General features: G+C 35.5%; 2 protein-coding genes across 2 annotated transcripts in view; both read left to right on the forward strand.

Annotated features, from left to right (window-relative positions):
* The first annotated feature begins 64 nt into the window (after positions 1-64).
* Positions 65-4,941, forward strand: LOC107564704 (actin-related protein 2/3 complex subunit 5-like). The gene is made up of 4 exons (XM_016249838.1): positions 65-331; positions 849-921; positions 3,671-3,847; positions 4,762-4,941. Exons 1-4 carry the CDS (start codon positions 192-194, stop codon positions 4,822-4,824), a joined length of 453 nt encoding a protein of 150 aa, XP_016105324.1. The 5' UTR covers positions 65-191; the 3' UTR covers positions 4,825-4,941.
* Positions 4,942-12,598: 7,657 nt separating this feature from the next.
* LOC107564719 (influenza virus NS1A-binding protein homolog B-like) overlaps positions 12,599-15,012 on the forward strand; it is a 12,529-nt gene continuing 10,115 nt past the window's right edge. Inside the window, exons 1-2 of the mRNA XM_016249866.1 lie at positions 12,599-12,628; positions 13,099-13,224. Coding sequence (XP_016105352.1) covers positions 12,599-12,628; positions 13,099-13,224 — 156 coding nt within the window. The remainder of the gene's footprint in view (positions 12,629-13,098; positions 13,225-15,012) is intronic.

Below are 15,012 nucleotides of genomic sequence, written 5' to 3' on the forward strand. Positions count from 1 at the left end.
CCGGCAGGAGTCGGAATTCGGCACAACACCGGCTAGAGTTTGGCACGAGACGACACGTGTAGGGTGTAATTCCCGCCACTGACACTAGGGGGCGTTCTATGCGGAAGTCAACAAGCACCGAGCTTCTTCCTGTAAGTGCTGGGACTATTCTCTATAAACTGACATCTTCTGATTGATTGATCACACCAGCCATGTCGAAGAACACAGTGTCCGATCGATTCAGAAAGGTTGATGTGGATGAGTACGACGAAAACAAGTTCGTCGACGAGGAGGACGGTGGAGAAAATCAACTAGGTCCGGATGAGGCTGAGGTGGATTCTCTCATCAGATCATATCCTTTCAGTCCCATGCCTTTTACTGTTACTTTCCATAGATTTCCTGCTTACTTGCAGTATTGTATTTTGATTAGTCGTTTTCTGAAAGCGCTTGATATGTTGGCGTTGAATTGCTATACTAGATTATTTCGGACCTGTTGTCCAGACATGGGCGTGGTAACGTTAGTCAGTCACTTCATTCATTTAGGATCTGCGCATTTCACAGTGTTTGCACTGCGGATCCCAGTCTTTAGGTTCTTTTAAACCCGCTGAATTACGGCTATAATGTTTAAAGTGCAACACGTGAAGCTGTATCTTGTAGATGTGGCAATTACTTAGAATGAGGTTGCTGTAGAAACACTTCCGGATGCCACCGGCTTCCGGTTGCACGGGTTCTTTTTAATTCCTCACACCTTCTGATATGTCCTTTCCGATAACCTTTTTAATTTATGAGTAGTGATAATTGAAGAGTGAATGTTATTCGTGGCTAGATGAGATTTCTGGCGTCCTGCGGTTTTCCTTAGTGCATGATACAGGGAACCTGATGGGAGCTCTGCAGGCAGTGCTGAAGAATCCACCCATCAACACCAAGAACCAGAATGTGAAGGTGAGTGAAGTATCTAACGCAGGGGTGCCCAAAGTCGGTCCTGGAGGGCCGGTGTCCTGCAGAGTTTAGCTCCAACTTGCCTCAACACACCTGCCTTTAAGTTTCTAGCATGCCTATAAGTCCTTGATTAGCTGGTTCAGGTGTGTTTGATTGGGGTTGGAGCTAAACTCTGCAGGACACCGGACTTCCAGGACCGACTTTGGGCACCCCTGATCTAACGTATCAGTTATGTAAAACTTTTAGCATGATCATCCTCCGCCAGTGGTCCTTGTTCAGGATTTACTGGATTGGGATTAATGATGAAAAAAAATGTATTCGCAATTGCTACCTGATAAAATATTTTAGAGCTCAGCTTAGCTATGAACTATATCTGTATTTTCAAAATGATCTTTCTTGAAAAAGATCTGCTTCGTTTATGTTTTCCAAGAATGTGGGATGCCTGGTTCTTCAAAGGAAAAAAAAAAAGCAGTTGTTGAGGGGGGGAATTGAATTTAAAAAATATGTAGGTTTTTGTTTTTTAGTTTATGATTTTTGTTTTCATTTTAAATAATTGTAAGTCATCTTGAGGCCCCTTTAGATATTTGCTAAGGTTCCCTTGAAAGTCATGGAAATACTGAAAGTACAAATACTGAACATTTTGTTGGGGCTGGAAACAATTAATTGACAGTTAATTTAATTGAGATATTTCTTCTCAATTAACAAATAACAAAATATGTATTTTTTGAGGCTTTGAAAATTAACAAATAACAAAATATGTATTTTTTGAGGCTTTGAAAATTAACAAATAACAAAATATGTATTTTTTTGAGGCTTTGAAAATTAACAAATAACAAAATATGTATTTTTTTAAGCTTTGACAATTAACAAATAACAAAATATGTATTTTTTTAAGCTTTGACAATTAACAAATAACAAAATATGTATTTTTAAGGCTTTGAAAATTAACAAATAGCAAAATATGTATTTTTAAGGCTTTGAAAATTAACAAATAACAAAATATGTATTTTTAAGGCTTTGAAAATTAACAAATAGCAAAATATGTATTTTTAAGGCTTTGAAAATTAACAAATAGCAAAATATGTATTTTTAAGGCTTTGAAAATTAACAAATAGCAAAATATGTATTTTTAAGGCTTTGAAAACAAGTATTGCACAGAGTAAAATGACATGGATAAAATATTATGTCGTGGCAATTTTATTCATGTAGCACCAACAACATAGAAAACAACATAAGTTGATCAGTACTTTACAACAGGAAACAGCCTAAACAATAACTAGATAAAAAAAGTTTGTAGACACACTTTAAGTTGGCTTGAAAAAGCTTAGCCAGAAAGTTTGAAGTAGATTTAAAAGCTTGACGTTTGAACAGTTTCGGTTTAAAAGCTAAAGACCAGCTAAAACAAGTTAATTTAGCAAAAGAAAAGAAAAAAGCTAAAAGAAGAAGTGCCTAGGACTAGACTTGTGCCGGTATTCGGTAATGCGGTATATCACGGTAATGAATATGCACGATATAATTATTGTGGGCACTTCTAAATACCATGAATAATTATATATTCTAAATTATTCAGAATTTTGAATGCATTTTAAGAATACTTTTCCCATCAACTGGTCAAAATGCACAACACAGCTGTATGACCCGTGCGAACTCTGATGTAAATAAGTGCGGACGAGAAGCGCATGGCGGAACATGTGAGAGACGCTCTGGATGAAAGCGCACTTTCACTCTCTGACAGCAGATGGGCTAAACTGCAGAAATAATAATTATTTATTTAAATGCAGCCGTTACTCCGGAAACCCTGTAAACAAAGTAGCTGCACTACTTTCTGTTTCTGAAAGGTGTTTAAATGATTTAAACAGCCATTCAGATTTGTGTATTTGATACCAAATACTTAAATGTATAAACTTAATAGGCTATTCATTTTCAAACTATTTTTTACATTTTAATCTGGACTACAACATGCCCTAGATATTGTTTGAAAGTGTTTTGATTCTTTATTGTTCGGTCACAACATTAGGGCTTAACATGTTAGTTAACATCAGTTAATTCATTAGTTAACAAACTGTCAATGAAAACATTTTCTGAACCTTCATGAATATATTAATATATAATTAATAAAGAAAGTTGCAACTTTGTTGTTTAATGAGCTAACATGAACTAAGACTTGTATATTTTAAACAAAGATTAATAACTTCTGTAGCAAATGTAGCTATAGCTCATTGTGAATATTAATGCATTAACTAAGGTTAACTAATGAGGTCTTATTGTAAAGTGATACCTATTGGTCTTTATAGTTCTTTTGCACTTTAATCTGTGTAAAACTTTTAACTTTATAAATTTTTCTGTAATTGCTTTATTGCATTTAAATGTTCAGTTATTTTTGTTATAAGAAAAAGTTATTAAACCTGTTATTCTGTATTATGACAGCACTTTTTTTAAACTAAATTTCAATATCATGATTATTCCATATACCGTGATAAAAGCATTAGCAATTAATCGCAACATGAAAATTTGATACCGGCATATCCCTACCTTGGACCTTCTTTTCTAATGTTTTTTTATATTATGTATATATTATAAATATTATTAATGTTTGTGTAAACTTCACATTTACATTTTTATATTTACTTAAAATTCACTTATTTAGATGGCCATATAGGATTAGAAGTGTATTAAAAGTGTATAAACATCTCATATGAATGGATTCATGATATGTTTTCAAGGGTAGTTCATTTTGTGTGTGTGTTTGCAGGAACAGACTGAAGGCCTCGTGTTGAAAGTGCTGAGCTCTTTCAAGACTAGTGATTTAGAAAAGGCTGTTCAGTCTCTGGATAAGACTGGAGTTGATCTCCTAATGAAATACATCTACAGAGGCTTTGAAAGACCCTCAGACAACAGCAGTGCCATCCTACTGCAGTGGCATGAAAAGGTAATTATATTTCTTGTAAAAAATGCCCCTTTTTACAATATGTAATATAAGTTTCTGGTGTCCCCAAAATATGTCTGTGTTGTTTCAGCTCAAAATACTCCACAGATCATTTATTTAGATTATTTTGAAAATGTCTATTTTGAGTGGAAGCAGAAACACGCTGTTTTTCGTGCCTGTGTCTTTAAATGCAAATGAGCTGCTGCTCCCCGCCCCCTTTTCCAGAATAGAGCTGCGCCATTACAGCTCGGACCTGCTAAAAAACATCTGTTTTGGTTCTGATTATCATGTTTATGGCGCTGAAATCATGCGTTTTAAACCATATGAGTTTAAACTTCAGATATACAGTTTTCTGAGCGCACACGTCCGAAGCACACGCAGCAGCAATATACAGTAAATAAATCAATAAATGCACTGCTCTCTTGTCTCCTCTGAGGCTGGGACTCTAAATAGTGTTCTGTGCTCGTCTGTGCAGCCAAAGACAGAACAGTTAGCATGTTTTGCTCAAACTTTCGCCATGGTATTAGAACTAGTACACCGTTGTCGATTGCGAAATCAAAATGACGGCACCGTGGGTGGAAACTTACAGATTAAGGGGCGGTAATATTATAATGAGATCCCTTTTCCACGTCACAAAGGGAGTGCAATCTGAGGTGCTCGTTTTCTCAGATGCTTGCAGAAAACGGCTTACCAAAACAAAGTTACTGGGTCAATTTTTTTCACGTTTCCTTGGTTGGTAGATGCACCAGGGACCTGATTATAGCACTTAAAACCTGGAAAAGTCTGATTTTCATGATATGTCACCTTTAAAGGAATAGTTCACCTAAAGATGAAAATCTTTAGGATATAGGATATCTTGGAATGGTGTCACATAGGACCATTGCAAACCCAAATTCTGTCGTTCTCTGTCTGTATAGGCTCTCTCAGCTGGAGGTGTGGGCTCCATCGTCAGAGTGCTCACGGCCAGGAAGACTGTGTAAACTTCAGCACCGAGGAAGGGTTGGCGGAGGGACTTGCTGGCACAACCCCTCGTGGTCTGGTTTCTGGTTTCCCACACTGCCAAACTTTGGAGGATGTCCAGTCACTCACCTTTTTTTTTTTTTTTCTTTTTTTTTTAAACGATCAAACATTACAGTGTCATTTGGATTTCTTGTAGTGAAGATAAGCACCTTGGATCTATGTTAATAGAACGGTGATGAGAAAATGTTATTGTTGACCTCAGTAGATATTAAGCACAGACATTTTAGCTACTATCAAAGGAAACGTCTCTTTACTCGTCCACTTCACATACTTCACATTCTCATACCTGTCCTGATGTAAAGTCTCAAAAAACAGAACAAACAGTACATGCAATTACATGACTCAATCTTCGCAGTGGTATGTGATGCTACTCTGGAGTTGTTTTTTTGTTTTACTCAAAGGGATAGTCCACCCAAAAATGAAAGTTATGTCATCGTTTACTCAGCCACATGTTGTTCAAAAACTGTATCACTGGAACATAAAAGAAGATATTTTGAAGTCCAAACCACGTTCCATGTTTTCTTTTGTGTTAAACAGAGGAAAGAAAGTCAAACACATTAAGATGACAGCGTTTTCATTTTTGTGTGAACTAGCCCTTTAAGAAGGTGATCAAGCTTTAGTTCGTAGGATTCTTACATTACACTCTCTTCTTTTTAAAACATAATCAGAGTTGGTCTATTAAACATGCCAACATCAGTATTTGCTATTTCCTACTTGCATTGCATTCTATATAAGGTCAGAGCTGGTTGTTGAATCTAGCCTTATATGAACACCTGTGCTTTCCAACTCAATTTCTTGTGATCAGAATTTCTTATTTTCCTCCACAGTCCCTTCAGTAAATAATGCCGTTTCTAGCATCTCTTTGGTTTCATATCCTACCGGATCACGTTTTAAGAAACAAAAACGGGAATAACTTTTCTTAAGTTGCCAAAAACGTTTTTATTGTCATAATTGTTGATGAATACTAGTGTGTTTTTGTACTCCCTACAAAAACGATGAGTTTAATTTTTTATAACGCTGAGTATTATTAGATTGTCCAACAAAAGCTTATGTATATTTTGATCACAGCATTTTTGAACTGTATTAGATGTTAGCAGTTGTAGAACATGATTGACATCAACATGTACCTTGAACTCAGACTTTATGTCAGGTGCTGATGATATAGCTAACCTCTGAGACACACAAGTGTTTGTGTAGGCTCATAATTCCCACCAAACACACAGCTAGCACTCAAGCTGCGATGGAGAATTTTGCTTCCACTGTGGTCTGCTTGTTTTTGCCATACTTGAAGCCATACATAAACAACCCTAGGAAGTCTCCACTTGTTCATTTACGATTCCAAGTGAATGTTGTGTTTGCATCACACCAGTCAATCATATGGTTAAGTGCAAAAATTATTAACTGGTTTACCAACTGCCTTATAAAATATTCCTTTTATATCTTATGGTCCTTTTGAAAAATAAATGAAATGAATACAAACTTTGTCACTTCTTTTCCAACTTTGTAGACTCATTTGTAGATTATGCAAACCTAAAGGCCTGTTTAAGGTGCATGAGAGATGTTTGTCTGCAGTGTGACTGTTATTATAGTTCATTAAAATTGAAACCATTAAAAAAAAAAACATTTCCATTATATTTTACATTTAGCAGACGCTTTTATCCAAAGCGACTTACAAATGAGGACAATAAAAGCAGTCAAAACTAACAAAAGAGCGACAATAAATAAGTGCAAATGACAAGTCTCGGTTAGACTAACGCAGTACACGTAGCAAGGGTATATATATATTATACACACACACAACGAAAAACAAGTAGATAGAATAGAAAAAATAGAAAGCTAGTTTTTGTTTTTTTGTTGGGTTTTTTTTTTAAATAAAGATTTTTTTTTTTAAAGATAAATATAAAGTAGAATTAAAATAGAATAGAAAGTGTTAGAGTTAGAGGGTCAAATAAAGGTGGAACAGATGTGTTTTTAGTCATTTCTTGAAGATGGTTAAGGACTCAGCTGCTCGGATTGATTTGGGAAGGTCATTCCACCAGGAGGGAACAGTTAATGAAAAAGTCTGTGAAAGTGATTTTGTGCCTCTTTGAGATGGCACAATAATGCATCATTCACTTACACAGCGCAAGCTTCTAGAGGGCACATAACTCTGAAGTAATGAATTTAGGTAAAGGGGTGCAGAGCCAGTGGTGGTTTTGTAGGAAAACATTAATGCCTTGAATTTTATGCGAGCATCTACTGGTAGCCAGTGCAAATTAATGAACAGAGGCGTGACGTGCATTCTTTTCAGCTCATTAAAGATTAATCTTGCAGCTGCATTTTGGATTAATTGTAGAGGTTTGATAGAAGTGGCTGGAGATTGGTTGCTGTCCAGGAGATTGTTCTGTGTGAGAAAGGCTGAGACTTGGTTGAACATAACTCGTTCAAGTGTTTTTGCAATGAAAGGTAGAAGGGAAACCGGTCTGTAGTTCTCTAAAAGAATGCATTTTATATAAAATAAAAGAAATTAAAAATAAAAAAAAACTTCATTTAATTATAGCTTGTTGTCAAGGCAACATTTCTCATTTTATTTTAATTTAATGATGTGCTAAAATAACTGAAACTAAAATAAATAAAAATTAAATTAAACGACCTATTTACAATAATAATAATGAAAATGAAAAATAAATAAAAAAATCCAAAACTATCCAACAAAATCCATTCCTCCAGTGTCCATCCCCTGTTGTCCTCAACCAACATATTTGTTTAGAACCGTTTTGGACGGTTTTCGCTTGTTAACGGTGTTTAACCTGTACATATTTCTCTCCTGATTCAGGCAAGACGACTTTTTCACTGGAGAAAGCAATATTATTGAGAGAGGACTTTTGGTTTTAGCCAGAAACCAACTGAAGTAAAAGAGCATCTTAACCATGGATTTGTTTCTTACAGACACGCAGCTTTTCACTTCAGAAGACATTAATTGATGATCTGGAGTCATGTGGGTAACTTGTAGATTGTTGTGATGTTTTTAATCAGTTTGGACTCTCATTCTGAGAGAACCCATTTCTGCACCCATTCACTGCAGAGAATCCACTGGTGAGCAAGTGATGCAATTCTAAATTTCTCCAAATCTATTCAAAGAAACAAACTCATCGTCATGTTGAATGACCTGAGGGCGAGTTCATTTTTTTAGCCAAAATATGCACTGTGATGTTATTTCGCTTAGGGCTTTTCATATCAGTCACATGGGGGCGCTGTTTCCTTTGCAATTATTTACACTGTATTTTGAAGACGTAAAATTCTTATATCTCATTTACATGTGGGTCAAAAGAAGTGGCATCATGTGACAAGTTCAAAGATCAATGATAATATATTTGGAGTGAATGTCCTTTGGAAATATTGATAAAGAAGTTATTTAGATTTATTGGGTTTGTGATTTCATGGGAATGAAGCTCTCCTTATTCCAGGTCATTGATCCAGAGCAATAAAGGCCTAACAGAAATCAATAACACAATGTACACTGTTTATTTTGGTTTCTCGGAAACCAATGCATCCAAAAAATATTATAGAGAGAAGAGATATGGCATTCCTGATGTCTAAGACTGAGAACCAGAGCAGGAGTGGGTGGATAACTATGAATTAAATATACACTCTTACACAATACAGCAAGATACGGTGCTGATTGCATTCAAATGCAATTCAAATAATCCAAACCAGGATTTCAAAGAAAAGGATTAAAAGATTTAGGTCTGTTCCCAAAAAAGAAGACCTACTTGTATATTTGATCACAAACAGTTATTTATTGATATCAGGTATGACTACCAGAAAGGTACTGACTGCTGATAAGAATCACCTGGAAATCTGCCAGTTTTACTTCTTCCCAGTAAAGGGCAATGACAAGGGGTTTTTTGTCAGTATTTTTTTTTCTGGATATATTATTACCACCAACATTTACAAAAAGCTGATTTAAATGTCAACATACCTCAGTGACAATGGTCTGACAAGTCCATGGTATCGAAAACAAAAACTAATAAAATGACACAAGATTGCCATAAATTTTACTAAAATGTGAAAGTATAAACAATATAAAAAATAAAACAATGCAGAGTCCCTGACCATATTAAAGAGACAGCTGAAAATGCATCTCTTTGTGAGTATTTATCCGCATCTTAAAATATATCAAATGTAATTACAAAATTATATATTAAAAATTATTAATTAAAAAATTTACATATATATATATATTCATATTCATACACACACACTGCTGTTCAAAAGTTTGGGATCTCTTATGCTCATCAAGGCTGTATTTATTTAACCAAAAATACAGAAAAAACAGTAATATTGTAAAATATTATTGCAGTTTCTAATATTGGTTTCCTATTTTAATATACTTAAAAATATAATTTATTTCTGTGATGCAGCACTGAATTATCATCAGCCATTACTCCTTCAGTGATCCTTCAGAAATCATTCTAATATGCTGATTTATTATCAGTGTTGAAACTGCACTGCTTAATATTTTTTTGGAACCTGTGATACTTTTTTTCTTTGATTCTTTCATGAATAAAAAGTTCAGAAGAACAGCATTTATTCAAAATAGAAATCTTTTCTAACAACATAGTCTTAACTATCACTTTTTATCCATTTAACAATAAAAGTATTAATTAAATTTTTTTTTAAAGAAAAGAAAGAAAAAATTTACTGACCCCAAACTTTTGAATAGTAGTGTATATTGTAACAGAAAATTTTGAATAGACATTGTTCTTTTTAGCATTTATTTAGCAAAGAATCCTGAAAAAAAGTATCACAGGTTGCAAAAAATATTACCAGCAAAACTATTTCCAACACCGACTATAAATCAGCATATTAGAATGATTTCTGAAGGATCGTGTGACACTGGTTTTTTTTTAATAAAAAAAGACTTGTTTAGCATTCTACTAAAGGTATAATACATTATTATTATTATTATTACTACTACCTTAATTAGAATTATGGCAATATTAGGAAGAAAATGAAGCTTTACAATTTAAATTAAATGAAATTGATTTGTATAGCACTTTTCATAATGATTATCACTTCCAAACCAGCTTCAGAGACAATTGTCACACACAGTCAAGTTCAAGTAAACAGTTTAAGGTGACAAGTAATGGCAAGACATTTAGAAATAAAATGCCAATATATTTGATCAAAATAAAATAAATCAATAAAATTACAATGTATTCATAAAATTAAAATGTATTCATCAAATACATCAAACTGAATTTGACTTGTGAAAATTACTTATGTTGTCAAACCATGTTCAGCAGAGTGCGTTATGTAAGCCATGCTCAACTGAACAACAGTTTGCACAGAGGATCCATAAGGAGGGCAGGAGGAGGCACGTCTGTCTACATATTCATGGTTCTTTTTCTAAGTGGCTGGAAACCATGGAGACAGCAGGCTGAGGTGGAGGCACTTCAGTTGTGCCAGTGACGAGGTGGTTACATAATACACATCTCCACAGAGGAAATGGAACAAATTGCAAAATTACATCACGGGAAATATGGCATCTATTTAATACGTATTTCTTATGAAGCGACACACAATACAGTCTTCTTCATTATAGACTTTATTTTCTGTGTTTATCAAACTGCATAAGTTTGCCTCCTATCTGAAGTGAACTTGTGCACTGAAAAAGAATGACCATAAACCTTGATCTTTTTAACAAAGACTAGAGAGAGAGAGAAAGATTCTGGGACTTAATTATAGATATACTTGAAAATAATTTAGGGTTAATGTTGCAGGTAGCATCATGATTGACAAAGCAGAAAGACATCTCAGTAGACCACAGTGTATAAATAATTGATTTATCAGATTTTTTTTAAATCTTGCGATATCTTTGCATACATATTTATTGATTTTTTTGTATTATCTAGGCCTATTTATTCATTACTTTTGAGATTACAAAAGATAGGCCTATAAATGACACAACACTATCATAAACCCCCAAGCATTCGCTCCAGCTCCAAGGTGTAGGCCTAAAATATGTATACAGACAGTGTCGGCACACATCTGTTTTGCATGAATGAACTGCACTGTGTTCTGGCTGCTGCGGGGCAAGAACTGGGCTACAGTGATTCAACTGAATAATGGCTGGTGATATTCACACAAGCGACGCGTTTCTTTTTATATAGATCCAGGTACACTAATTCATCTTTTTCTTTAGAAACATTTATTTTACTTGTAAAGTGTCGTATTGTGTGCAAGTTAGAGATAGGCTGCATTATTTGCCCCGCCCATCGTGCTGTCGTCATTAGTGACGCAGCATAGCTGAGCGCGCGCACTTCGGAGTCGCTTGGTACATTTCCTAAACGGCGGTTCTTTGATTGATAACTAACGTTACTTTTTTTTCTAAGTAGAAATTATGTTTTTCATCCTAAACGGACAAAGGAAATCGGTAAGACATTTAACTTGGGTTGTGTTTGAAAATGAAAGCAGGTTATATTGTTAAAGTTAGTCGAGCTCGTGAAGCTGTTTGTGTTGTTTGAGGAGAAGCAATGCTTTTAGTGTCTGTTTGCTGTTGAGCGTTTGTCCTACAGCTTGATTCTCGGGAAAATAAGATATTCAGTTTTATATCCAGATGACATACGGCTGTTTGTTTTGGTGAACGGTTGAGAGTAATTCCGCATCTCTGAAACAGACGAATAGCACTTTAACCGCCCAGACCGTTTAAAACAATGCGATGCCCGATTGTCGTTGGAAAAGGTAACGTTAGTTAAGATAAAGATGAAAGGAGAAAGCAAATGTCACTGGCTTTCATTTTTCTGTAGAACTGAAGAAAAATGTCCTTCATTTTAGAAAAGGTTTTAGGCAGAACGACAGCCCAAGTCACCGTTTAATTTCATTGTAAAGCAAAATGACGCATTGAAAGCGAATAGTGACTGAGGCTGTTGTTCTGCCTAAAATGTCATTTTCTTTCAGTTCCACAGAAGAATGAAAGTCGGCCGGGTTCTGGAAACTTTTGGGTGAATAAATGACGCAGTGTTCGTCTCGTTTGAACTAACGTTAACCATTTAACAATACAGGTGGCTCTTTCCAGGTAACTTATTTCTAATTCATTATTCACATAAATATGTGATACCTCAATAATTAAATAGTATCTTGTCTTTGTCACATGACCCGCGGACCTACTACAGACTTGTAATGTGATGTTTATATTGCAGACTGTTGTTTTGAATTTACATAGGTCACGTGTGTTTGTTTCAGCGGGACTGGTTTAATCTAGAAAGAGCAGTTCCTCCTCGCGCTGCGCGTGGCGCGTGGCGCGTGCCGTCTCGCGCCTTCAACAAACATTAAACCCGGAAATATAAAAAAAACACTGAGTAACTGGGTTTTTATCTGGATGCTTTAAAAAAAACGTATAGACATTAAATGTAGTGTATTAGGTCTAGAACACTAGTTTGTGTTTTGTAAGTAATGTTGCAATTGTTTGTCCTTGCAGTTAAAGGGGTCATATGATGCTTTTTTAAAAGATCATTATTTTGTGTATTTGGTGTAACAGTAAATGTCATTTTCTTTCAGTTCCACAGAAGAATGAAAGTCGGCCGGGTTCTGGAAACTTTTGGGTGAATAAATGACGCAGTGTTCGTCTCGTTTGACTAACGTTAACCATTTAACAATACAGGTGGCTCTTTCCAGGTAACTTATTTCTAATTCATTATTCACATAAATATGTGATACCTCAATAATTAAATAGTATCTTGTCTTTGTCACATGGAGGACCCGCGGACCTACTACAGACTTGTAATGTGATGTTTATATTGCAGACTGTTGTTTTGAATTTACATAGGTCACGTGTGTTTGTTTCAGCGGGACTGGTTTAATCTAGAAAGAGCAGTTCCTCCTCGCGCTGCGCGTGGCGCGTGCCGTCTCGCGCCTTCAACAAACATTAAACCCGGAAATATAAAAAAAACACTGAGTAACTGGGTTTTTATCTGGATGCTTTAAAAAAAAACGTATAGACATTAAATGTAGTGTATTAGGTCTAGAACACTAGTTTGTGTTTTGTAAGTAATGTTGCAATTGTTTGTCCTTGCAGTTAAAGGGGTCATATGATGCTTTTTTAAAAGATCATTATCTTGTGTATTTGGTGTAACAGAATATGTTGAAATGCTTTAATGTTCAAAAAACACATTATTTTTCAAATACTCTACATTATTGTAAGTCCTCTATGCCCCGCCTCTCTCAAATATCATATAATTGTGTCTGTATAGCTGGAGGTTATGCTAGAGGACAACCTGAACTTGCCAGGTAATGGCAAACTGTACTCAAAAGTGATAAGCTGGGTGCAGCGCAGCCTGTGGAAGAACGGAGATCCCCTGGAGAAACTGATGGAAGAGGTCAGTATTATGGCTTTTTCTGTACCCATTCCTTTTGCTTTGCTCATGTCTCCTAAACTTCTGTTCAGTGGTTGACTCGGAGTTCCCCACCCATCCCCTGCCCCCAGGGTTTTTGCCCTTAACCTTGTAAATTTTGCTCACTGACTGACTGCACAGCTGTGTGATAGCGCGGGGCTTGTTGATCCCTCTCACGCTGAATTTCTGACCATTACCGCATACTCCCATCCGCTCCCGCGATTTTTGTGTCCGCTCCCTCAAACATTCTAATATTGTATATAATTTTCGCGCATTAGGGCACCGCTATCAATATGTGGGGTATTTAAATCCTTTTGAAAGAGCGCTCACAGTCAGAGTTCACTTTCGATTTCGCGATCTGGCGCGGCAGGTGCACACTGTGTAAAGGGAGCACATCTTACAATAAAAGATATTTGTCAATAAGCTCAGGATCTGTTGAGGAGCAAATCCTCCAACAACTTGTCAGTTATCTTTCCTTACTTTTGACCCGTGATCAGTCAAATCTGACTTCGGCAGCTCGTGTTGGATGCAGGGTTGTTGTTGTTTTTTCCACGAAATTGGGCTGCTTTTAAACTGTTGCCATGGGTTGATTTTCCCCAGTGGGTTAAAGGTTTGAAATATTGCATAAATTACATTTGGTTGAAATGCTTGTACTGAAACATTTTGCATTCTACCTGTAATAAAACTGTGCTAAATGTTTTGGGCCAAACTAGTAGGAAGCATTTGAGCTGTGTTTATGATAAATGTGCATAACAGTGACTGTAAAATATGTATTTTAGGGATGGAAATTACATTTTCATATTTGGGACATGGTAATTGCTCTGCTTTGGGCTGTTTTTTGTACTGGCATGGGCTTAGGCATGCACGGTTAAAATTATGTAATAGTTGTGATCATTATTTTACCTTCCATGATCATTCAGACTTGATCAGGTGCAGTACTGACTAGGGATGTAACGATTCACTCAATTTGATTTCACGATTTGATTCGATTCACGATTATTATTTTTTTTAACAAAATGAGATTTAAGACAAATTATAAATTAAATGTGTCGTTTTATTATTGCTTGGACAAAATGCACATTTCTTTGTGAAATTGAAATATAACACTAATATAGCACTTGCATATTACTGCTCTTTTGTTGGTTTTGATTGCTTCTGTTATCCTCATTTGTAAGTCGCTTTGGATAAAAGTGTCTACTAAGTGACAATTTAAATATAATGTAAATGTAAATAACAACTACATTGACACAAATAAAATAAATCTCTTCATATAAACAAAATAAGGCTTTGTCTGTGCTCTTTCCGTTTAAAAAAAAGAGGCAACCACGGCATTTTAATCTTGATCCAAACAAAGATGCTGCATACATGCAAACATGAGCAGTTTTTAATCTGAATTAGATTGTATAATTTCTAAACTTGAAGCAAAAACAGAATGGTTTGACTTCAGTTTTGTGAAACTATACATAAAAATATCTGCATGAAACAGCAGACGAGCTGAACGAGATGCAGATTCACTCTCTGCCAGCAGGTGGCGCTTAAAGCGTTTCCTTGGTTTCCGCTGTAAACAAAGCAGCCCTGAATTTATGAACTTTAATATGCGTTATACAGAGGCAAGATGAAAAGAAAAAATACCATCTAAACTTTTCTAAAGACCGTAAGTTCCCCTCAGACATGCATTCATATAAACTCCTACACCTAAATGAATCGCGATTTGTTTAGTATCTCAACCGATTTGAATCGTCACATATTTGAATCGATTTTCAACCGGCTCGC

Source organism: Sinocyclocheilus grahami, unplaced genomic scaffold (assembly GCF_001515645.1).
Source record: "Sinocyclocheilus grahami isolate Dianchi unplaced genomic scaffold, SAMN03320097.WGS_v1.1 scaffold957.1, whole genome shotgun sequence".
Taxonomy (NCBI): Eukaryota; Metazoa; Chordata; class Actinopteri; order Cypriniformes; family Cyprinidae; genus Sinocyclocheilus; species Sinocyclocheilus grahami.

Coding starts and splice junctions, on each gene's coding strand:
- LOC107564704 (XM_016249838.1), top strand. CDS start 192: ATGTCGAAGAACACAGTGTCCGATCGATTCAGAAAGGTTGATGTGGAT. Junction 922..3,670: donor CCAAGAACCAGAATGTGAAG/GTGAGTGAAGTA, acceptor GTGTGTTTGCAG/GAACAGACTGAAGGCCTCGT. Junction 3,848..4,761: donor TACTGCAGTGGCATGAAAAG/GTAATTATATTT, acceptor CTGTCTGTATAG/GCTCTCTCAGCTGGAGGTGT.